The 25,828-nt window shown below is 45.3% G+C and overlaps 1 protein-coding gene and 1 long non-coding RNA gene across 2 annotated transcripts; one reads left to right on the top strand and one right to left on the bottom strand.

Annotated features, from left to right (window-relative positions):
* The first annotated feature begins 2,818 nt into the window (after window positions 1–2,818).
* On the top strand, window positions 2,819–6,808 carry LOC116982021. Its single transcript, XR_004414331.1, has 3 exons — window positions 2,819–2,830; window positions 6,018–6,019; window positions 6,770–6,808. It is a non-coding gene; the product is annotated as an uncharacterized LOC116982021 (long non-coding RNA).
* LOC116982020 (cyclin-dependent kinase 6-like) lies at window positions 6,809–24,846 on the bottom strand. The gene is made up of 7 exons (XM_033035291.1): window positions 24,603–24,846; window positions 22,997–23,132; window positions 22,303–22,470; window positions 19,650–19,759; window positions 16,608–16,658; window positions 11,828–11,963; window positions 6,809–7,932 (listed from the first exon to the last, which is right to left on the bottom strand). Exons 1-7 carry the CDS (start codon window positions 24,821–24,823, stop codon window positions 7,819–7,821), a joined length of 936 nt encoding a protein of 311 aa, XP_032891182.1. The 5' UTR covers window positions 24,824–24,846; the 3' UTR covers window positions 6,809–7,818.
* Between the last annotated feature and the right edge of the window lie 982 nt (window positions 24,847–25,828).

Genomic DNA, 25,828 nt, shown 5'->3' with positions numbered 1-25,828 from the left:
CGGCCCAACTTGCCCACAACGGCCAATATGTCCCAGCTACACTAGTCCCACCTGCCTGCATTTAGTCCATATCCCTCCAAACCTGTCTAACTGATTCTTAAATGTCGGGATAGTCCCTGCCTCAACTATCTCCTCTGGCAGCTTGTTCCATACACCCACCACCCTTTGTGTGAAAAAAAATCACCTCTCAGATTCCTATTAAATCTTTTCCCCTTCAACTTAAACCTATGTCCTCTGGTCCTCGATTCACCTACTGGCCAAGAGACTCTGTGCATCTACCCGATCGGTCCCTCTCGTGATTATACAACTTGGCATCATGTTTTGTGCAGACGTTGTGGGCAGAAGGGCCTGTTCCTGTGTTGTACTGTTCTATGTTGTCTATTATATCAGAGAGTCCCTGGAACAGGAGCCACTTGAAAGAACCATGTGTTGTTTTGGGAGTTAATTGGTTATCCATTTTGTCCACTTCAGCAAGTGCACACAGTCACAGCTGTTTGAGTTACTGTGCTCATAAAGTGGGAGGTCTTAAACATTGTTACCTAGTCATGAGGTTTAATGGGATCTATGAATGTATTTTTGGAGACAATTTTAAGCAGGGGGGCACTGTTATCATTGTTTCCCACATTGTTGTGACACAGCAGCAGTGGGTTTGTCTTTGCTCTCTAAATCTGCACCAATGCACAACTTCCACGTGTGCATCATTAGCCACAGAAGTCCAGAGTCTCTACTAGACACCACATTATTTCCTATGTAATAATTGCTGACTGGACAAATATTCCAAATACTGCAGCCTCTAAGTTCTAACGTGCTGTGTGCTGAATCAAACTAACATCTGAGACACAACTTTATATTTCCCAGGTACACAAAATTGCTGGGGAAACTCAGCGGGTGCAGCTGCATCTATGGAGCGAAGGAAATAGGCGACGTTTCGGGCCGAAACCCTTCTTCAGACTGATTTTCCCAGCCTTTTAGGGCAGCAAAGTGTTGCAGCTGGTAGAGGTCCTGCCTCACACCGTCCGAGACCCAGGTTCGATTCTGACCTTGGGAGCTATGGAGTTCACCCTGTGACCGCATGGGTTTCCTGAGGACTCCGGTTTCCTCCTACATCCCAAAGAATTGCAGGTTTATAGGTTAATTGGCCTCTATACTGTAAATTGCTCCCAGTGTTAGGGAGTGGATACGGGAGTGGAATAACATTGAGCTTGGTGGACCAAAGGGCCTGCTCTCTGCAGTACATTGCAATAAATCATACAATATTAAGTACATCATATTTACAGGAATTTACAGGTTCGAGTGTCAGGGGTAATGGGGAGAAGGCAGGAGAATGGGGTTAGGAGGGAGGGATAGATCAGCCATGATTGAATGGCGGAGCAGACTTGATGGGCCAAATAGCTTAATTCTGCTCCCATCACTTATGACCTTATGAATCAGGAAATGAAGCCTTTTCCATTTAGAATTGTTTAAGCAGTTATTTACATCAAAAGTTGAACAAGAAAACTTAACCCGTGTAGCAACAATTCACTTTGGAGAAATAATTCTTTAAGTCATGGGGCTGATTTGGGGATTTGCAGAAATGAAGGACATTGGCATCATCTTTGCGGGTGAGGCAGCATCTATGGAGCGAAGGAACGTTTCGGGTCGAGACCCTTTTTCTGTCTGAATAAGGGTCTCGACCCGAAACGTTGCCTATTTCCTTCGCTCCATAGATGCTGCCATACCCGCTGAGTTTCTCCAGCATTTTTGTCTACCTTCGATTTTCCAGCATCTGCAGTTCCTTCTTAAACATTGGCATCATCTTTGTTTATTGCAACTTTGTCAACCATCGCACCAGTTAAGTCGTCTCCTCCATGAGGTATCATCTATCTTATGGTGGAAATTACTATTTAACTCAGGCACACTTCGGCATTGCTGACCTTGTTCATTCTTAAAACAAAGTAGTACAGTTATAAACTCCAGCTGGTAAAACTACTGCCTCACAGACCTGGGTTTGATCCTGATGTCTGGTCCTGTCTGTGTGGAGTTTGCATGTTCTCCCTGTAACCGCATGGGTTTCCTCCAGGTGCTCCAGTTTCCTCCCACATCTGAAAGGCGTGCAGGTTTGTAGGTGCTGGAACATGGATGCAATTATAAAGAATGCACATCAGCACCTCTACTTCCTGAGAAGATTACGGAGAGTCGGTTTGTCAAGGAGGAATCTCTTGAACTTCTACAGGTGCACAGTAGAGAGCATGCTGACCAGTTGCATCGTTGCTTGGTTCGGCAACTTGAGCGCCCAGGAGCGGAAAAGACTGCAAAAAGTTGTAAGCACTGCCCGGTCCATCATCGGCTCTGACCTCCCTACCATCAAGGGGATCTATCGCAGTCGCTGCCTCAAAAAGGCTGCGGGCATCATCAAGGACCCACACCATCCTGGCCACTCACTCATCTCCCCGCTGCCTTCAGGTAGAAAGCACAGGAGCCTGAAATCTGCAACGACCAGGTTCAGGAATAGCTACTTCCCCTCAGCCATCAGGCTATTAAACTCAACTCAAATACAACTCTGATCATTAATAGCCCATTGGAATTTCATTGTCCTATCTGGGACACATGACAATAAACTCTCTTGAATCTCTCTTAATTGGTCTCTGTAAATTGCCCCTGACATAGAGTGGAAGCAAAAGTAGAATAACATAGAACGAGTGTGAACTGCTGATTGATGGTCGACATGGACATGATGGGCTGAACGGCCTGTTTCCATACTGTATCTTTCAGTCCATCAAATTACATCACTTGCCATCTTTGCAGTCACCATGTGTAAGTGTACAGAAGACCAGAGATGCTTTAAATAACTGTATATTGCTCGAGCACATTGTACCACAACATAACATTTCTAAATCTTTGTGGTAAAGTTCACAAAAGAGTGAAATCATGCTCCGGGCACTAGAGATTCCTGAATTATTACTGCTGCATGCCTGACGTTGCCATGGAAACAAATGCCTTATGCCAGATGTGTAGCTGGTTTCCCCGTCACTACAGATAGTGACATCTCTTTCCAGCATTGCAAACGGTGCACGAGTGGGCAATTAATTAGTCACCGCACCTGTTAATGTTCATCTACCCGAGGATATATTGCCAGGCAGCAACTGATTCCGACGAGTCTCGCAAATAGAACCAACGTTTAATTTCTCACCAAACACTGGGATGTGCCTGCAACGCTGGGACAAGCTGTGATTTCTGTCACTCATTTCTTTTAATTGCAGACTGCTGGCTAAACTCAGTAAAAAGCATCAGCTGATTCACAGGGCCTTGTTTGTGTTTTGGCAGGCGTTGGTGAAATTCATGTTAATCCTCTGCACGCTACAGGTAATCTGACGAGCCCGCTATGGGCAGTGATTAAGTACATTAATATCACACTGGCCTTCAGAAGCAAAATATCCTGAGTCTAAATTTAAGTGGATATTGCCAGAGTAGCAGCAGAGATAAACGTGCACTCAGTGTCTACCGTTGACCATGAAGAGAGGTGCCCGCCATATTCTCTCCAGGTCTGAGATGTGACCTTCTGCAGCTGGACATCAGTTCTGGACAATCACTGGCATCCTACAACAGTCAAGTCATCAACGATAAGACACAAATGCTGGAGTAACTCAGCAAAGACAGGCAGCATCTCTGGAGAGAAGGAATGGGCGATGTTTCGGGTAGCGACCCTTCTTCAGACGTCTGAACAAGGGTCTCGACCCGAAACGTCACCCATTCCTTCTCTCCAAATATGCTGCCTATCACGCTGAGTTACTCCAGCATTTTGTGTTTATCTTCGGTTTCAACCAGCATCTGCAGTTCCTTCATTGTCATGTCATCAAACTGGCCACATTGAAGCTGCAGTCAAGCAAGCATACCAACGCATCTTTTTTCCCCAGAAGACTAAAGAAGTTCGGCATGTCTCCCCAAAACATCTCCTCTTTTTAAAATCTTCCTAAAACCTACCACTTTGGCGAAGTGGACTTATCGCTTGAATTAATATCATCCGACTAATATCATACGACTTGGTGGTTTCATAAAATTTCTGTCGACACACGCAGCACCTGAGGTCAGGATCGAACCCAGGTCTCTGGCGTTGTGAGGCAGCGGGCTACCTGCTGCGCCACTGTGGCCACCTTGGAGTTACCAGGGGAATGATAGGAAGACCCCTTTGATCACTCAACCGTTCAGCCTTCAGTTCCAACTGTTTCCCCTCCTGATACGTTCTGATGCAAACACACCCCTTGGAGGCATTCACGTCCCTTCATACAGACTTTGCCTGAGAAGCAAAACAGTTGCCTCTCGTGAAAGCTACCACCCTTCCCGTCACACTTTCATTGCTCCAATGCATGACTTTCAAATACAGTCACAAGAGTTTAGGTGCAGGAAAAACAAATGCAGAATCAAGCCACTTTTGGGGGTCTTCTTTCAAGTTTATTTAAAGTTACTTTATAGTATAAAATTGTCCAAGAACAAAAAGTTGTGTATTCCAAGTACTGTAAACATTGCAATACATCAACACATTTTCACAAATGGAGAGCACTGAGAGAAAGCACAATAATAATGTCTGTTTATGATTAATTAAATAGAGTTGAATCTTCCAAATTAAAGGACTCCAAAGGCACTATGCATCCACTGATGGGGTGAGATAAATCCTAGATGGTCCTATTAGTGAACCGGTTAAGGTTTTAGGATCTGAACAAGGAGAACCTGGGTAGGAAAGGAGATTATGACTTTGAAATGTTCTTTCGACACAGCAATGTGCAAGCATTGATTCCTTTGCAGTAGCTGTACTGGCCAACGCTATACTAACATTATTCCATCAACTTTGAGCTTCAATAGGAAACTTGTGCTTCTTTGGGAGACAAGGAATTGCAGATGCTGGAATCTTGAGCAAAGCACAAAATGCTGGAGGAACTCAGGTCAGGCGGCATCTGTGGCAGGAAAAAGACAGACCACATTTCGGGACAGGATCCTTCTTCAGACTGGATGGGCAGACAACTTTAGGCTCCCAAACATTGCCTATCCATTGCCTCCACAGATGCTGCCTGACCCTCTGACTTCCGACAGCATCTTGTGTTTTGTTTGCTTTTTTTAAAATTCTAAACTACAAGGAGGAAGCAAGACTTTTTTGAATATTTCAACCCTCAAACATTCGGAGTTTGATTTACCAGCGGGTGAGAGCGGCAAGTCTGTAACACAGGAACTTTGCTGGGCCATTGGATATGTAACTTTGCATTAGACAATGCAGCAGTTAGAATGAATGTGGAATAGTGGGATGTTTGCCAAAGGCCTCTGACAAACCCTGATCCAAATGCCTGGCATACCTTCCGTCAGCACATACCTTATCTAAAGCCTCCTGGCATATCTAGAAGTCCCTCCCTATTCACTGTCGGTCATTGTGAGGTTACTTGTGAAATAATATGCTGCTTTTCAATATGATGGTATTTTCCCTCATACTTATATAACCAGGACCCATGCAGCTTGGTATTTTTTTTCTGTCATCCTCAAGGAACTATTTTTTATTTTCCTCTTTCCTGGGGTCAGGATGCTAAGAACTCAGCACTGCCTGTGATGAGATTTGTGCATCTTTGCTTAAATGCATGTTTTAGATGTGAAATCTTCCTACTCTCAAGGATTCAGCCTCGCATAAAGTTTATTTTAGTTCAGGGCATGGAAAAAGGCCCTTCGGCCCACCTAGTCCAGGCCAACCATCGATCGCCCGCTCACCCTAGTTCTGTTATCACACTTTGGCATTCACTTACCATACCCAACACTTAGGGACAAGTTTTGCATGTTTTATCTTACAACCACCCATACAATATCATTTTCCAACGTTACTGAACATTTCTCCAAATTCCTCTTATTTTTATCATCCAGAGCCTTTCATGTATATTTAAACCATACTCGGCACTGTCAGTCATTGGTAATGGGAAGCAGGCTCCAGCTAAAACTACAAAAGGCAAAAGAAAATGATTGTGAACATAAGTGAAGAAAAACGATTCGACACACTTCAGCAGGAGTGGTGCAGCTGAATTCGAACTGCAACATTCCTGCAGCATCTTATGGACATACACTTGCATATCCATTATGTGTGCCCTGTTGCATGCAGTTCTGTTTGACCCATTACAGGAAGGATGTAGAGGCCTTGCAGATTGCAACAGAGGTTTAACAGAATGCTGTCTAGATTAGAGAGTATTAGCGACAGGAGAGGTGGGACAGACTTGGATTGTTTTCTCTGGAACTTCGGAGGTTGAGACAAGTACATAAACCTATGTGAGGGTAGGTAGTCTCAGGGTGAAATTGGCAAAGACCAGAGGGCACAGCCTTGAAGGTGAGAGGGGTAAGGTATAAAGATGTGCGGGGCAGGAATATATATATTTTTAACACAGAGTGGTGGTTGCCTGGAATGCGCTGCCAGTGGTTATGGTTGAGGCAGATATAATTGTGATATTTAAGATACTGGATATGCAGGGAATGGAGGAATACAGACCATATGCAGGCAGAGGAGATTAATTTATCTTGACATCATGTTCGGCGTGGACATTGTGGGCCGAAGAGCCTGGTCCCGTGAATTCCTGTATTGTTGTTGTGTCTGTTTGCACTGAGCTTTAAGTTTTAAGTGCTGTCGTACAAGGACACTTAACAGCGCTGCTTGGGAAGAACTTCACTGTCTGATGTCTCTCAACCTAATGCCGTTGCGCCTGTCCTAGCCCATCGCAGGGAGTGAGGGCCGAGTTGTTTGTCCTTGGCCGACATGTAGATCGTGTTTAAGTACAGGCCCACCACCAATTTCCCGGCACCCTTGGTTCCAGAGACTTGCCGTATCATCTGTTTTGCTGAAGCAACTGATATCACGGCCTTGGGGGTCCGCAAAGACGGCTCCGGGAACGGATCTGCTGGCTCTGGCCGGACCAGAGTTCTAGGCTCGCAGCCGCAGGGGCAAATTCGACCCGCCGATCGGCGCAGAAATCCCCTTGAGTTCGAGATCGGCTGCCTGACCCGGCCTGGACAACACATATGAGATTTCAAGTGGCCTCTCATGGATGGAAATTGGTGGTGGGCCTGTAGTTTTAACCGAATGGAGAATTAATGAACAAAGAATGGAAACATCGGATGCTTGCGGGATGGAAATCAAAGATGATGAATCATGGGTTGAAGTTATTCACTTGCCCCCACAGTCCAGGCTTAAACCTTGTGCTTCAGTTACCTTTCACTCTTGGTCTCCTCAACCCAGGTTCTTTAACAAGTCTGCACGCCCATTCCTCACCTTCCAGTTGCAACAAACCAAAGAGTCACTTTCAAGGTAAAAAGCTGCTACAGGTGATTCAGCTGCATATCGTGACCTCAAAATTAAAACAAAAACTACTAGCGTCTCTTCACATCTCCTGTCAAACTCAAAGCAGAACGGTCAAATAATGACAAAACATTGTGGGGCCAGAAATTCATCTTCAATAACATGTGGGAAATGTGGCAACTGGATTTCCACTTCCAACGTATTTTCTCTGCGGATCAAACCACAGCATTTAATACACGTGGCCAAGTACGAATTTCTACCACTACGGCCGGCGTTGTAACCTAAAAGTTAAAAACTCAACAAATCTGGATTTTCTTCAGTTTAATTCCTTGTTGCTCTTCGAAAAAGAAAAGCAACACTTTTTTGAGGTGTCGTTCACTATCCAAGTACATCCCAAACGGTTTCACTGTTGATCAAGTCGTTTTGAGGTGTTGGAAGTGCTGGGAACAATTTCAGTTCAGTGTCGCTCCTTCTCCCAGTAATATCTGCAGCTAGCATGGATTTTATTGCCAGAGGTGTGCCTCTTCTCACTCCAACACAGGCCCGTTCTTTTGTTCTGCTCCTGGTGTGTCACGGAAGTACGGATGGGCAAGGGCCTCATAGGTGGACATCCTTTGGTCTGGACTAAAGTGAAGACACTTCTGTAAACAATGGCAAATTAATGCAATCACTCAGAGAAATCAAGAGGACATTACCCGACAAATACACAGGCATGGGCAAAACCAATCACTTTTCTCAACATCAATATCAAAAATAATTTGGGATCAAAGGAGAACACATTTTAAATGTGAATAGTATCGTTTGTAGTTGAATGGAGAGAAAGGCTTGGTCCCTTTCATGTCCACAAAGCAAGTAACATTGAGCTAAAGGAGCACACAGCCAAATACATTTTGTCTTCTTTTACCAATGTATTTTTTTTTATACAGTAATCTTTCCTACTGAGGAAATCCTAAATCTTTGGAAAATCTTAATCTTACGGCAGGAGGATCTTACTGGCCAATTCCACAAAGTAAGGGCTGCTGGTCAAAGCGTTACAACCCGATACTCATTTGGAACTGGGAATGTTAAAAGAGCCAAATATCATGATCAACAGGAAACAGATGTTTGCTTGCAGAAGTGAACTCCAGAAATTGCGCCCTCTGGTACCTTATTTGCAAATGTCCCACTCACATCCGACCCCAACAGCAAATACAACTAGAATCATTTTTATTAGAGATACAGCGCAGAAAATGGCCTTTCGGCTCACCGAGTCCACGCCGACCAGCAACCCCCACACATTAGCAATGTCCTACACACACCAAGCCATTTAATCGACAAATCTGTACGTATTTGGAGTGTGGGAGGAAACCAGAGCACCTGGAGAAAACTAAAGCAGGACACGGGGAGAACGTACTAACTCCGCACAGACAGGACCCATAGTCAGGATCAAACCTGGGTTTCTGGCGCAATGAGGCAGCAACTCTACCACTGCGCGGCCAGTTCCAATAAAATGATGGCCAGAACTGCACATCTGTATTCTAAATGTGGCCTAGCTAGTTTCATACAGTTGCTAATATTACTTCCCGACTTTTATTCTCAGTGTACCGACCAATGAATGCATGCACGCTGTGTCGCTTCTTTACCACTCGATCCACGTGTTGCCACGTTTAGGTAGCTGCGGACTTGCACCTCAAGATTCCTCTGTACATCAATGCTCCTAAAGTCCTGCCATTTACATTTAACTTAAAACATAACACTTCGCACGTGTCAGCATTAAGCTGCCTGGATTAGAGGATTTCACCTTTCAACAAGGTTCGGCTTCGATCATTTTCTCTGGAATGTCAGAGGTTGAGGGGAGACTTGAGAGAAGCATAAAAACTATGAGAGACATATCTAGGATAGTCAGTCAGAATCTGTTTGCCAGGGTAGAAATGTCCAACACTGGAGAGAATAGATGTAAGGTGAGAAGGGGAAAGTTTAATGGAGATGTGTGAGGCAGGTCTTTTACAATGAGGGTGGTGGGGGCCTGGAACGCATTGCCAGGGGAGGGCCCGTTCCCGTGCGGTACCGCTCGATGTTCTATATGGCCTTTCAGAAGAACAAATTTACTACTGTATCATTTAATAACCTTCCTCACGATCTCCACCAATATTCGTGTCTTCTGCAGACTTACCAATCAGACCACTGATATTTTTAACCAAAGCATAAAAACAAGAGCTGGAGGAACTCAGTGGATCAGGCAGCATCTATGGAGGAAATGGATAGACACAGTTCTGGATCAGGCCCATCCTCTGAATAATCTGTTTGGCCCATGACCGCATGGATTTTCTCCGGGCACTTCAGTTTCCTCCCACACGTCAAAGATGTGCAGGTTCATAGGTTAATTATCCTCAGCAAATTGCCCCTAACGAGCAGTGAGTGGATGAGAGAGTGGGATAACATACAACCAGTGGGATTGGGTGATGGATCGCTGGTGTGGACTCGGTGGGCTGCATGCTGCATCTCTAAATTAACGTACTCTGTTAGATTATCACAGAGACTTGTATATGACCGACAAGCAGACTGCCAAGGAGGGAGTCACATCAGCACTGTAGGCCTCTAGGATCCACAGACAGTGGCCATGCTCCTCGATCAGGAAGCGACAGCCCATTTTGCTGTTATACAAGTTAACAAAGTATCCAAACTACCTCAATCCTGCGTTCGGTTCTGGGGGAAGTCCTGGAGGTCAGACAGGCATTTCAGTTGTAAGTAGAAGCTGGAACGCTTGGTTTAGTTTAGTTTAGAGATACAGTGCGGAAACAGGCCCTTCGGCCCATTAAGTCCGCACCGACATGCGATCCCCGCACATTAACACAATCCTACACACACTAGGGACAATTTACACTTATACCAAGTATACAAACCCAAGCCAATTAACTTACAAACCGGTACTTCTTTGGAGTGGCAGAGGAAAACAAAGAACTCGGAGAAAATGCACGCTGTCACGGGGAGAACGTACAAACGCCGTACAGGCAGCAACCTGGGTCTCTGGCACTGCAAGCGCTGTAAGGTAGCAACTCTACCGCTGCGCCACTGTGACTTGCTGGTTGACACAGACATGGGTGGGCTGATGTGCCTGGTTGTTTGCTGTACAATTCGCTTGAATTGGTTGTCAGGGTGACCAGAGGACAGCTTCCCCTGACTTATCCCACACTTGTCCACTGGTCTCATCTCTAAGACAGCTGAGTGTTTGCAGAGGGAAGTGTGGTCCTACTTCATCCTTCAGATTTGACATCCATTTTGTGATGCTTTAGATTATGGTCGGCGAACTTATTAATTGCAACGACAGAGGAACAATCGGGAAGTTAGCAGTGGACTTTTTTTCTGAAGCAGGAAGAGGGTTATGCAGCTCCATGGGGCCCTCAAGTGTCCCAACATAGTATTGCGGAAAAGATCGATCTTGGTGTTTCGATTCATACGTTCACAAGACAAAGGTGCAGGAACCATTCGTCCCAATTGAGTCTGCTCTACCTGGCTGACCTGACTTGGCTTCCACTACCGTCTGTGGCAGTGATCCCACAGATACACCACCCTCTGGCTAAAGAAATTCCTCATCTCCATTCTAAAGGTACGCCTTTTATTCTGAGGGTGTGCCCACTGGTCCTAGACTCTCCCACTAATGGAAACATCCTCTCCATGTCCATTCTATCCAGGCCTTCCATACATCCGAGGGTTTTGATGAGGTCCCCATCATTCCTTGGTTAAAAAGATGTCCCCTCCTCTCCCACACAATACAATTGATTATAGCATGTTGATTGATTTTGACAATTACTGAGCAATTCTGTTCACCCACCAAAATATAAAATGTTGCCATTAATTCTACTGACTTAACCAGCTGAGGAGGGGAAATTCAATGGAATGCAAGTGTTTTGCAAAACAGCTTTGGATTTTATTCCTTGGAGCACAGGAGGCTATGGGGTGATCATTTAGAGTCTTCGGAGGGATACGAGCCAAACACAACCAGATGGGACTAACTCAGTGGGACATTTTGGCTAGCATGGTCGAGTTGGGCCGAAGGGCTGTTTGATGCTGCATAATGATGTGGCTCAAAAGCTGGAATCTGGAACAATAAACAGAACACTGTTGGAGCTCAGCAAATCGAACGGCATCTGCTCCATCAATTGATTGAAAGATACAGCATGGAAACAGGCCCTTCTGCCCTCCGAGTCCATGCTAACCATCGATCACTCGCTCACACTAGTTCTGGGTTATCCTACTTTCACATCCACTCCCTACACGATCGGGGGAATTTAAAGAGGCCAATTAACCTACAACCCGTACATCTTTGGGATGTTGGAAGCAACTGGAGCACCCGGAGCAAATCCACAGAGTCACAGAGAAAACTTGCTGAATCCACACGGCAGCACCCTGAGGTCAGAACTGAACCCGGGTCGATGGTGCTGTTAGGTAGCAGCTCTACCTGCTGCGTCACTGTGCCACCCTGTGGAGGCACAAAGGGGTAAATGTACATTTTGGATCAAGTCTGCATCAGGATGTAGTTAAAACATTCAAACTCACAAGCAGTAGGTCTTTGCCCAGTGAATCAATCTGAGGTAATGAATCTTCAATGGGCTTCACCAGCCTGGGAGTGAAAGAACTGTAGGGCAGAGGGGCACTTGTGGGCCATTCCTCTTCATCAGGAAGACCGAGGACACTGAAAAGACAAGAACACTCTGTAACACCGTGTCAGTGGATCACCCAAAGCAGATGCCCCCCAAATTGTTTTCACACTGAACGCACGCACCCCTGACCGCAAATACATCAGCTCCTGTGCATGGCCTGCCTCCCACATTAAGACAAAAGCCCAGCGTGCTCTGTCATTCGTGTATGAAGGAACTGCAGATGCTGGTTTAAACCAATGATAGACACAAAATGCTGGAGTAACTCAGCGGGACAGGCAGCAACTCTGGAGAAGGAATGCGTGACGTTTCGGGTCGAGACCCTTCTTCAGACCTCTGTCGTTGCCTGTACCAATGCAGAACCAAGCACTTTTGTAAGGGACTATCTGCAAATAATATGACTCACAATTAAAACGATGCAATCTATCGACGTTAAGAACGGCGGAATCTGGAAGCAGCCTGCAGTTTTGTGTTTCCGTCAGTAATTTTGATGATTTTCTTTCCTGATCAATCCCTGAGCACCTTTCATCCTGCAGGTGCTCAGGGATGAAAATCTGAAGACAATAGGTGCAGGAGTAGGCCATTCGGTCCTTCGAGCCAGCACTTCCGGAAGTGGCGGTGCTGTTAACAGCTGTGGCTCGCCTGCAGTCCGTCTGTCTTTACTTTTTTCTGTTGTTATTTTTGTCTTGTTTTGGTTAAGTTTTAGTTTGTTGGGTTGTGTTAGAGGGGGGGGAGGGGGTGAAACATGTTCTCTGTCTCTTCCTTCCGGGGAATGCAACTTTTTCGTGTCGTATCCCCCTTCTCTGCCTCCGTCTGCGCTGAGGCCTAATGGCGGAGCTGGCGGCCTCCAGCCTGTGACCGACCCCGCGGCTCCGGAGGCGGAGCCAGTCAGGACTCACCAACGAGAGGCTGGCCATCTTCGGGGCTGAGGCAGCGGTGGCCCGACTTGCTGGTGCAGCGTTCTGGCTTTCGGCGGCGGCCTGGAGCTGATGCAGCGGGGCTCGGAGCTGAGACTGCGGGACCCGGAGCTGGGGCAGCGGCCTGGAGCTGGGGCGGATGTGACGTGGACCCACTATTAATTAGAATTAGATTCCTTTATTGGGAAAGTGGCCCAGAGCGGAGACTGCGGGATCTGGAGCTGGGGAGGCAGCCCGGAGCGGAGACTGCGGGACCCGGAGCTGGGGCGGCGGCCCGGAGCGGATGCTGTGGCGGGCCGTCTCGGAGCGGAGACGGCGTTCGGCGGTGGCGACATCACCACGGAGGTTCGCTGGACTGGAGGGCGGCATCTCCGGCCTGGATCAATCGCCTCAGCGCAGAGGGAGAACAAGGAGGGAAGAGACGGAGACAAAGACTTTGCCTCCATCACAGTGAGGATGTGCTTGGTGAACTCACTGTGGTGGATGTTTAATTTGTGTTTATTGTATGTTTTGTTTTTATTGGTTCTGTGTATGACTGCAGGCAACATAATTTTCGTTCAGACCGAAAGGTCTGAATGACAATAAAGGAATCTAATTCTAATTAATAGTGGGTCCACGTCACATCCGCCCCTACGGGGAAACTAGCTCGGCACTGATTGTGAGACATCCTGCATCCTTATGATATGTTACGGTAAACTTTATTCATTCCAGAGGGAAATTGGACCTTACATGGATAGGAAAGCTTTAGAGGAATAAGGGCTGAACACAGGCAGGTGGGACTAGCATAGATGGAGAGTCACGGTCGGCATGGCCGAGTTGGGTGGAAGGGCCTGTATGACTATCTTTAAATGGAACAATGAAACACTTGTGCAATCTCGGCTGATGTCCCACAGTTTGCTGGTGAGTTGATTTATGGAAATGGTCACTATGTGTTTGGTTTGATTCCACCTTTCATCCTGCAGGTGCTCAGGGATGCAAATCTGAAGACAATAGGTGCAGGAGTAGGCCATTCGGCCCTTTGAGCCAGCACCGCCAATCAATATGATCATGGCTGATCATCCCCAATCAGTACCCCGTTCCTGCCTTCTCCCCATATCCCCTGACTCGCTATCTTTAACAGTCCTATCTAGCTCTCTCTTGAAAGAGAACCGGCCTCTGAGGCAGAGAATTCCAGACTCACACCTCTCTATGCGAAAAAGACTTCCACGTGAGAAAGCATGGAAGTGATATTTATAATTAAACCCACTACTTTAGTGCTCAAAACTGGGTAACTGAGGCAACAAATCTCAGTGCCATCTCTGTCACAGCAATAACTGCAATGTTTGAAGTAACAAAGAAAGTTGCAACAACTTGGCGATGAAAAACTTTGACATTTATAATAATACCTTACATGATTTCACGATGTCTTTCTAAAGTATCGGAATGTGGGAAAACACACAGACTATTTACACACAAAGTCCTACGATCTGCAAGATCGCAAGGATCTGATTTTTTTTCTGGTGATAGAACATAGAACAGTACAACACAGGAACAGGCCCTTCGGCCCGTAATATTCATGCTGAACACAATGCCCAGTTAAACTAATCTCCTCTGCCTGCATGTGGTCCATATCCCTCCATGCCCTGCATATCCATGTGCCTTTCTAAAAGCCTCTTAAAGGCCACTATCATATCTGCCTCCACCACCATCTCTGGCACCGTGTTCTAGGCACTTATTAACACCTGCATTCAAAAAATTTGCCCTGCACATCTCTATGAAACTTTGCCTCTCACCTTAAAATTATGGCCTCTTGCCTTTGACATTTCCACCCCAGGAAAGGGGTTCTGACAGTCCACCCTCTCTGTGCCTCTAATAATTTTATATGCTATCAGGTTTCCCCTCAACCTCCAACAGTCCAGAGCAAACATGCCAAGTTTGTCCAATCTCTCCTTATAGCAAGTATTCTCTAATCCAGACAGCATTCTGATAAACTTATTCTGCGCCCTCTCCAACGCTTCTACATCATTCCTTCAATGGGGCGACCAGAGATGAACACAATACTCCAAATGCAGCCTAACATTGGAGTGATATTACATAGAAACATAGAAAATAGCAGGAGTAGGCCATTCAGCCCTTTGAGCCAGCACCACCATTCAATATGATCATGGCTGATCATCCAAAATCAGTGCCCCGTTCCTGCTTTTTCCCCATATCCCTTGATTCCATAAGTCCTAAGAGCTAAATCTAACTCTCTCTTGAAAATATCCACTGCAACTAACCTGTCCAATCCCTTAAGAATTTGATATGTTTCCAACTCTATAACTATATAGATACTATTCAATAACTCAGGAATAGATACTGTGGCTTTCTAACATTGCTAAAAGATCTTTAATAAGCACCCAAGGGGGATGCAGGCCTGTGGTTTAATGCTTCCTCTCAAAGGCAGTACTTGGATTGTCAGATGAGACTTCAAGTGGTTAAAGTGAGACTTCGACCCATTAAGACCAACTCTTCTCTGCCCGCACGTAATCCATTTCATTCCATTCCCTGCATATCCGTGTGCCTATCCTAAAGTCTCAGAAATGCCACTATCATATCTGCCTCCATCACCACCCCAGGCAGCGTGTTCCAGGCCCACCACCTCTGTGTAAACCCATTTGCCCCGTACATCTCTATACCTATAAAAGTCTGATCTTGTGTGTGTGTGTGTGTGTGTGTGTGTGTGTGTGTGTGTGTGTGTGTCCGTCTGTATTCATTGTATCTTCCACGCGCTCACATAAATCTTTACATATTCTTAGTCACATTTTTCCCCTCCACGACCTCATCAGGTTCACCTCAGATTTTATGCTCATTTTCAAAAGTTAATCGCGATTAAAGTTTAAAAAAAAGCCAAAAACCACTTATCACAGAGAGCCTTTTACCAGCAACTACAAATGATGATGATGTCACAATGCCACTCACAGTGCACCTATCACAATGGGCTCTCAAGCTGCCCACTGCCACAATGACATCACAATGGGACGTTGCCAACGGTAGCCACAGCAGAAGGCGAGGTTGCCAAAGGCAGGCAACGTCATTACGTCATTAAATATTCTTAATCATATTTACTAGCAGGTACAAAAGAGCGTTAGAAGAGGGGGCTCGCCGGCCTCCTGTATTTTCTGCAGCGAGGTAGAGACCGTGTTCCACGTGTATATCGAGTGTTGTGAGGTTGCTGCCCCTGTACGAATATCTGAAGGGGCTGCTCCTCAAATGCTGGTTCTGGAGTGGGAAGGGCCGAACTGGGGGGGGGGGGGGGGGCCTGGCCAAGATGCCCATTCGCGGGTCCCCTCCCGCCCCTCCCCTGCCCGCTCATGGTGACGATTGACTGCCTCCATAAATTCCATTATTTTCCTTGCAGAGGGTGATGATTGGCTCCCGGGGGGTGCGCCTGTCTCCAGGGTGAACTCCGACGCCTCAACCCCGGGGGGGACGGGCCCAACGGGTCCCACTTGGCCTAGTTACCTTTAAACTTTGCCCCTCAATTTAAAACTATGCCCCCCAATATTTGATATTTCCATCCTAGGGAAAAGGTTTTGACTATCTACCCTATCATTGCCTATGTAATAGTTTCTCATTAACCCGAGCAATTAATTGAAGATCATTACGTCAACAGCAATAAATCTAATCCAAAGGAAATGAGATTATTCCCACCAACAATTTGTTAGTTAGATTTCATTTAACTTAAATCAAAAATATTAAACATAGATTGTTCAGAATCTGTAAACCAGTCCTGATACTTACTCAAATATTTTTTGAAGCTGATTAATATCTGAAATTCCACAAAGAAAGGGTCTAAAGATAGAAAAATAAATCAAATGATCCTCTCATTGTTAAGATTTTCAGTTTGAGAAATACCAAAGCATATCTTTCTGTGCATCTCAACACCATAAATTCCCCAAATAATAATTGTGCATTCACTACACTCTGTGCTGCCATATCATTTGGAGCGCATCATGTAATTTATTTCTTCAAGCAATGCTTTATCCCCTCAGCAGTCCATCTTTTAAGATATAGACTTGAATGCTCTGCTGTGCAGCATAGTTCCAAAGGCTTGTTTCTCATTCTCTGCCGCAGAGTTAACCTGTTGTTGAGAGCACCGCTGTGGCCTGATCTTTGGGTGTAACCATGATTAAATTGTCAGCTTTAGCTGTCGCTGAGAGCACCGCTGTGGCCTGATCTTTGGGTGTAACCATGATTAAATTGTCAGCTTTAGCTGTCGCTACACGAGAAAATTGATACCAGCAACACGGCGCACTGTTAAACAAGGCCATTCTGAAGTTGCCAGCTCTAGTTCCAGATCTGTCATTGAGCTGTCCAGCACTGAAACAGGCCCTTCGGCTCATCTTGTCCAAGCCGACCAAGTTGGCATACTAGGCTATTACTGTGTTAGTCCTCCATTTCCTTCTTTTGGCCCCCTGTAAACTCTTCCTTATCCATGTATCTATCCAAATTTCTGTTAAAAGTCACAACTGTATCCTGTTCTATAGCCTTCTCTAGCAGCTCATTCCCGACATGGACTACCCTGAGGCTGGTCTTACTCTCCCCTCTCACCTTATGCCAATGCTCCCTAGTTTTAGAATCCTCTACCCTGGGGAAAAGAGCATTCACTTTATCCATGCCCCTCATGGTCTCGTACACCTCAATTAGGTCAACCCTCAACCTCCTACACTGCAAAGAGAAAAGTCCTAGCCTATCCAACCTCTCCTGAGAACTCAAGCCCTGGCAAATCCCTTCCCCATTCTTCCCAACTTAATGACAATTCTTAATGTAAAATGATTGAAAATTCACTTTGCTGTAAAGCATGTAAATTTATAGAACATAAAACATTACAGCCCAAGAACAGGCCCTTCAGCTCACAATGTCTGCGCCGAACATGATGCCAAGACCATCACTTATCTACCTGCACATTACCTATATCCCTCCATTCCCTGGATATCTATTTGCCTATCCGGACGTTTAAACGCCTGTGAAATGGCAGTGAAATGAGATGTGAATAGTTCAGCTTCTTTGCCTCAGAATAGGAGGAATTAGCTCCACAATAGTCTGATGTACAAATTTCAGGTTTCACAGAATCTGTCCAAAAACCATTGAGCTTGTTTTTTTGCTCCTTTCCTGCTCTGCCAGAACACAGACCAGGCCACATGGGATCACGATGTTGCAGAGAATGGCGTTCCAATGCGGGACTCGGTAAATTAACATGTTGGGTAATGAAGTGTAGGTTGTGGTATGGGCGATAATTAAATGGAGTTACAATTTGGTACAGAAGGAATTTACAATGTGATAGAAAACAGATGAAGTAACGGGAGACATAGAACCAAGGAACTGCAGATTCTGGTTTACAAAGAAAGCTACAAAGTGCTGGAGCAGCTCAGCATCTCTGGAGGACATGAATAGCTGACGTTTTATGTTGGGACCCTTCATCAGATAGATTGTGGCGGGGAGGAAGTGGACAGGCTCCCCAATACAGTCAGAAGCAGTAGGATAGACTGCTTGATTACTTGATTTATCTGAAATTGGGTAATATAGAAACATAGAAATTAGGTGCAGGAGTAGGCCATTCGGCCCTTCGAGCCTGCACCGCCATTCAATATGATCATGGCTGATCATCCAACTCAGTATCCCGTACCTGCCTTCTCTCCATACCCTCTGATCCCCTTAGCCACAAGGGCCACATCTAACTCCCTCTTAAATATAGCCAATGAACTGGCCTCGACTACCCTCTGTGGCAGGGAGTTCCAGAGATTCACCACTCTCTGTGTGAAAAAAGTTATTCTCATCTCGGTTTTAAAGGATTTCCCCCTTATCCTTAAGCTGTGACCCCTTGTCCTGGACTTCCCCAACATCGGGAGCAATCTTCCTGCATCTAGCCTGTCCAACCCCTTAAGAATTTTGTAAGTTTCTATAAGATCCCCTCTCAATCTCCTAAATTCTAGAGAGTATAAACCAAGTCTATCCAGTCTTTCTTCATAAGACAGTCCTGACATCCCAGGAATCAGTCTGGTGAACCTTCTCTGCACTCCCTCTATGGCAATAATGTCCTTCCTCAGATTTGGAGACCAAAACTGTACGCAATACTCCAGGTGTGGTCTCACCAAGACCCTGTACAACTGCAGTAGAACCTCCCTGCTCCTATACTCAAATATAATGTTATGGCAGAGAGTTATGGCAGTAATCCCGCATTCAAAAATGGCAACGGATGACATTAAGATGCAGCAGGGAATAGAGTTACATATGGTGACGTGTGACAGGATTACCGTACCTTCAAAAACTAACCTAGTGTGAAAAGTTAATGTGGGTCTATTACAAGTTACATTACTTAAACCAGAACACATTGAAAGTGAACACATTAGATCCACAGAGTCTCTTGCCCAGATTAGGTGAATCGAGGACCAGATGACATAGGTTTAAGGTGAAGGGGAAAAGATTTAATAGGAATCTGAGGGGTAACATTTTCACACAAAGGGTGGTGGGTGTAAGGAACAAGCTGCCAGAGGAGGTAGTTGAGGCAGTGACTATCCCAACGTTTTAAGAAATAGTTAGACAAGTACATGGATAAGACTGGTTTGGAGGGATATGAACCAAACGCAGGCAGGTGGCACTAGTGTAGCTGGAACATGTTAGCTGGTGTGGGCAAGTTGGGCTGAAGGTCCTAATTCCACACTGTATCACTCTATGACTAAGTCTTTAAAGCATCAACGTTATGAAATTCTCACAGAAACAACTCTTTGACGTTAATTCTGATTTAACTTCCCAGCTTTGCTAGTCAGCTGTTTGCTCCCTTACCTCAGTTGGAGGATTTCAGCAAAGATACATCCTGCGCTCCACATGTCCACCGCAGCTGTGTACCGTGAATACAGAAGGACTTCTGGTGCCCGGTACCACAGAGTCACAACCTAAACACAAGACCGCTAGTTAGAAAATACTCGCCCCCAAAACAGACTGTGGAAGTTTGTGCTTGTTATTTATACATATTCTTGTACAGGATATAGATCTCTGTTTCTCGCCCAATGTTACTAAGGTGTTGTCACTGAGCTACCTTGAGCTGCAGCAGTCTGTGTGCTGAAGGTCCAACTACTGCACTGGCGCAGAGCTCTGAGCTAATAATGATGAGGAAAGAAAGCTACAAGTGCCCGATTTTAGACAGTGTGAAAGCTGCAGACAAAGATGGTGATGTCCCCATGTACAGTGGCTTGCAAAAGTTTTCATACCCCTTGAACTTTTCCACATTTTGTCACGTTACAACCACAAACGTAAATGTATTTTATTGGGATTTTATGTGATAGACCAACACAAAGTGGTGCATAATTGTGAAGTGGAAGGAAAATGATACATGGTTTTCAAATTTTTTTACAAATAAAAAACTGAAAAGTGTGGCGTGCAAAAGTATTCAGCCCCCCTGAGTCAATACTTTGTAGAACCACCTTTCGCTGCAATTACAGCTGCAAGTCTTTTGGGGTATGTCTCTACCAGCTTTGCACATCTAGAAACTGAAATTTTTGCCCATTCTTCTTTGCAAAATAGCTCAAGCACAGTCAGATTGGATGGAGAGCGTCTGTGAACAGCAATTTTCAAGTCTTGCCAGAGATTCTCAATTGGATTTAGGTCTGGACTTTGACTGGGCCATTCTAACATATGAATATGCTTTGATCTAAACCATTCCATTGTAGCTCTGGCTGTATGTTTAGGGTCGTTGTCCTGCTGGAAGGTGAACCTCCGCCCCAGTCTCAAGTCTTTTGCAGACTCTAACAGGTTTTCTTCCAAGATTGCCCTGTATTTGGCTCCATCCATCTTCCCATCAACTCTGACCAGCTTCCCTGTCCCTGCTGAAGAAAAGCATCCCCACAGCATGATGCTGCCACCACCATGTTTCACAGTGGGGATGGTGTGTTCAGGGTGATGTGCAGTGTTAGTTTTCCGCCACACATAGCGTTTTGCATTTAGGCCAAAAACTTCAATTTTGGTCTCATCTGACCAGAGCACCTTCCTCCACATGTTTGCTGTGTCCCCCACATGGCTTGTGGCAAACTACAAACGGGACTTCTTATGGCTTTTTTTCAACAATGGCTTTCTTCTTGCCACTCTTCCATAAAGGCCCGATTTGTGGAGTGCACGACTAATAGTTGTCCTGTGGACAGATTCTCCCACCTGAGCTGTGGATCTCTGCAGCTCCTCCAGAGTTACCATGGGCCTCTTGGCTGCTTCTCTGATCAATGCTCTCCTTGCCCGGCCTGTCAGTTTAGGTGGACGGCCATGTCTTGGTAGGTTTGCAGTTGTGCCATACTCTTTCCATTTTCGGATGATGGATTGAACAGTGCTCCGTGAGATGTTCAAAGCTTGGGATATTTTTTTATTACCTAACCCTGCTTTAAACTTCTCCACAACTTTATCCCTGACCTGTCTGGTGTGTTCCTTGGGCTTCATGATGCTGTTTGTTCACTAATGTTCTCTAACAAACCTCTGAGGCCTTCACAGAACAGCTGTATTTATACTGAGATTAGATTACACACAAGTGGACTCTATTTACTAATTAGGTGACTTCTGAAGGCAATTGGTTGCACTGGATTTTATTTAGGGGTATCAGAGTAAAGGGGGCTGAATACTTTTGCACGCCACACTTTTCAGTTTTTTATTTGTAAAAAAATTTGAAAACCATGTATCATTTTCCTTCCACTTCATAATTATGCGCCACTTTGTGTTAGTCTATCACATAAAATCCCAATAAAATACATTTACGTTTGTGGTTGTAACGTGACAAAATGTGGAAAAGTTCAAGGGGTATGAATACTTTTGCAAGCCACTGTACCTGCCTCACTATCCTAAACAGTACATATTTATTGTGATCTCCCATGACACAGAGGGCCGCCATTTGATCTATTGACTTTAAACTTTAGAGATACAGTGGCGTAGAGGTAGTTGCTGCCTCACAGCGCCGGAGACCCGGGTTCGATCCTGACTACGCGTGCTGTCTGTACGGAGTTTGTACGTTTAGGGATATCAACATTTCTTTGGTATTTGCAGCGTCTCTGTGGCCCTATCCCTTGCAAATAACAAAGACGGTGTAAACCACATCCACTGCTCAAATCAGCAATCTTTTAATGTCAGAAGGAACTGAAGTTCCTGGCTTAAACCAAAGATAGGCACAAAATGCTGGAGTAACTCAGTGGAACAGGCAGCATCTCTGGGGAGCAGGAATGGGTGATGTTTCGGGTCGAGACCCTTCTTCAGATTGAAGAAGGGTCTCGACCCAAAACGTCATCCATTCCTTCTCTCCAGAGATGCTGCCTGTCCCGCTGAGTTACTCCAGCATTTTGTGCCTATCTTTTAATGTCTCGTCTTTTTAGGAGAATCCAAACTACTGGAAACACCCAGGGGAATCCAAGTCTCTGCCTCACACACCAGCGGAACCACAAACTGAGAGAACGGACTAAGAGCTTACCACAGGTGTCAGCGCCATGTTGAAGCTGTATACACGCGCCAGCCCAAAGTCTGCCAATTTCACCTGGCCCTTGTTTGAAACCAGAATGTTCTGGGGCTTCAAATCACGATGCACCACACGGTTTGAATGGAGAAAATCTAAGCCTCTAAACAGTTGCCGTATCATGTCCTAAGTGCAGAATAGTACGTTAAAATCAGGTTCAGCAAAAACAATATTACTCTGATTAAGGATGTGAAAAGGCTTCCTCAGTTGGTCATTACTGAAGTTAAAGGGAACATACTTGAGAGGAGAGGGTGGATGGGTTGGTACATACGACAGTTGATACAATGGAGATGCATGAAACAGCAGATGCTAGAATATGGATGGAAAAACAGGTTGCTGGAGGAACTCAGTGGGTCAGGCAGCTGCTGTGGAGGCAAAGGGATAGGTGGTGTTTTGAGCCAATACCCTACATCAAGATGGCAGATGGAGGGGAAGTATTTAATGCCAGCTATCGCTGATTATCATTCAGGACAAGGAACTTCTTGTAGTTAACCTCAGAGTTCTGCTGTGTTTGGAAGAGATCAGCCTGTAGAAAATTCTTAATGGCAACTGGCATTAGGTGCCATTGTGTTTGATTATTGTTCATGCTATCTAATGGACAAGGACTCTGGGGTGAGAAGACTGCCCCGAATTTCCGTGATAGCTCACCTACCTTAACTTTATTCGGAGGAAGCCCCGGCTCCTGAACTTTTGTGAGGAAGACACATAAATCCTGCTCAATCAGTTCAAATACAAGTGTCACTTTCATTGCCTGATCCGTCTGGTGATCAAGCTCGACGTCAAATAACCTGAACAACACGAGGGAAGAGACTTCACAATGGCAAAACTCAACAGTGTCTCGTTTTGAAGATATACACAAAATGCTGCAGTAACTCAATGGGACAGTTAGCAACTCTGGAGAAAAGGAATGGGTGATGTTTCGGGTCGAGACTCTTCTTCAGACTGATGCGAGGGGAGTGGATGGTACATAGATAAGGAAGTGTAAGGTGTGAAACAGGACAAAGGGAATGGAGATCAAGGAACATGTAGAATAGAACATTGTTAGTTAGGAGAAGGTAACAACAAAGCAAACAGAGATAAAATGTAGTTGGAGAACTGGGAAGGGAAAGGGGATGGAGAGAGAGGGAAAGCAAGGGCTCCTTGAAGTGTCTCGTTTTGTCTGGATACGTTCTCTTGAAGCATAATGAAAAATAAAGAGTAGGAAGGAACTGCAGATGCTGGTCTAAACCAAAGATAGACACAAAATGCTGGAGTAACTCAGCGGGAGGCAGTATTTCTGGAGAGATGGCTGACGTTTCGGGTCGGGACACTTTAGACTGTCTGAAGAAGTGTCGCGACATGAAACATCACCCATACCTTTTCTCCAGAAATGCTGCCTGTCCCGCTGAGTTGCTCCAGCTATTTGTGTCTATCTTCAAGGAAAATAAAGACATGATTTACATTCAAGTTATTCATTGCATTGATGCTGCATTGTAAGCCTTATATAATGGTTGTTTAAATGTGCTATTGGAGTGTGGTTATTGTCCATAAATGGACTATTAAAGTTTGAAAAATAGCAAGCAGACGCTACAGTAAACTGCAGATGCTGGAATCTAGAGCAAAACACAAAGTGCTGGAGGAACTCAGCGGGTCAGGTAGTCGATGCTTGGTCTCATCGATGTATTTGGCTAGTTAGAACTAGTTAGTTGACTTATTTTAGGATACTTTGACTAATGCAGCTCCGCGGCAAGGACGTGGCCCAGTGGTGCAGCTGCTTCACAGCTCCAGCAGTCTAGGTTCGATTTCGAGCACTGGTGCTGTCTGTGTGGAGTCTGCACGTTCTCCCCATGACCTTGTGGGTTTCCTCTCAATCCCCAAGACACATAGGATAATTGGCCACCTTGAATGCTCTGAGCATTTACTGACTAATACAATTTGCAGAGAGTTGATGGGTGTGCGAGAATAAAATTGAATTTGTTTAGTATTAGGGGCGGCAGTAGTTACTGCCTGTCAGCGCCAGAGGACACCAACTCTATGGGTGCTGTCTGCACAGAGTTTGCACATTCCCTGTGACCACGTGGGTTTTCTCCGGGTACTCCGGTTTCCTCCCACATTCCAAAGACGTGCAGGCTTATCGGTCAATTTGTTTCTGTAATTTGTACAGCTGTGTCCACCCTGTATCTCTAAAGTCTAAATAAAGTCTGAAAGACATTGTGGGGCGAAGGGCCTGTTCCGATGCTATACTATTATATGTTCTGATACGTTGGTGATCTTCTTACCTGATGATGTTTGGATGGTCAAAGAGGGCTAACTGTTTCAACCAGGCCACTTCTCGAATTACTATTAGGGGGATACCCTCTGGCGTTCTTGGAACGACTATTCTTTTCAGAGCCACACACTTCCCGTTATTCTCCAGGTCCCTCGCTTTGTACACTTTTCCGTAAGCTCCTTCCCCAATCTCTGCCAGCAGCTCATATCGTACGAGATGGCTGCTCTCCATCCTGGACAGCTGATCAGCTGAGGAGCTGTGCGGCACTACCTGAAGTAAACAAACCACGTCATCAGTGAAATCCAAAGCCACATCCAACACTCTGAAAATGTTTTGGAACAACAATGAAATATTTGTGAAATCGGATATTTTACATAAGCACGGTCGAAAAGCAACTTTTATCTCTACAGCTGGAGGGTATAACAGAATGTCTGTCTGAATATAGTCTGAAGAAGGGTCTCAACCTGAAACGTCACCTATTGCTTTTCTTCAGAGATACTGCCTGACCGCTGAATTACTCCAGCATTTTGTGTCTACCTAGGGTATTACAGCGGACCAGTGGCATCACCATCTCTTTCAACAAATAAGGCATGAAAAGAAAGGCAAAAGACCACCGTGAAAAACATGATTAGTAGACCAAAGTATTTTAAATCAATTGACACTGAACTCTCACAGGACACGGAACATTACAGCACAGGAACAGGCCCTTTGGCCCACAATGTCTGTGCAAACATGATGTCAAGATAAACTGATTACCTCTGCCCGCTCATGATCCATATCCCTCCATTCCATGTATATCCATGTGTCCACCACCACCACCCCTGACAGCATGTTTCAGACACCCATCACCCTCTGTGTAAGAAAAACTGATCTCCTTTATGCTTTGCCGCTTTCACCGTAGATCTATGCCCTCTCGTCTTTGACATTTCCATCCTGCAAATAAGGTTCTGACTGTCTACCCCATCCATGCCTGCATCATTTAAGGTCTCCCCTCAACCCTTGGCGTTCCAGAGAAAATCATTTGGAGCCTGTCCAACCTTTCCTTATAGCCAATACTCTATAAACCAGGCAGCGTTCGTGTAAACCTCAGTGGTGGGAGATACATTAAATCTGTTTACCTCAAGTGTCTTTTTTTATTGATGATGGTTGTCGATCTTTGGGAAGGTTCCTGGCCATTCCTCTGTCACACATTGTTGTAAACAGATACCTCAGGTCCAAGACAGTGTCATTAGATAA

Source organism: Amblyraja radiata, chromosome 16 (genome assembly GCF_010909765.2).
Source record: "Amblyraja radiata isolate CabotCenter1 chromosome 16, sAmbRad1.1.pri, whole genome shotgun sequence".
Classification (NCBI taxonomy): Eukaryota; Metazoa; Chordata; class Chondrichthyes; order Rajiformes; family Rajidae; genus Amblyraja; species Amblyraja radiata.
The sequence above is the reverse complement of the archived record's forward strand: the minus strand, read 5'-3'. Positions and strand labels throughout refer to the sequence as shown.

Excerpts from the sequence above, each read along its gene's own strand:
- LOC116982020 (XM_033035291.1), bottom strand. The coding sequence starts at position 24,823 with ATGGAGAGCAGCCATCTCGTACGATATGAGCTGCTGGCAGAGATTGGG. Across the intron at positions 16,659-19,649 it reads GCTGAAATCCTCCAACTGAG|ACCCTTTCTTTGTGGAATTT; the intron begins GTAAGGGAGCAA and ends TTCTATCTTTAG. Across the intron at positions 7,933-11,827 it reads TGGGCAAAGACCTACTGCTT|AAGTGTCTTCACTTTAGTCC; the intron begins GTGAGTTTGAAT and ends CATTGTTTACAG.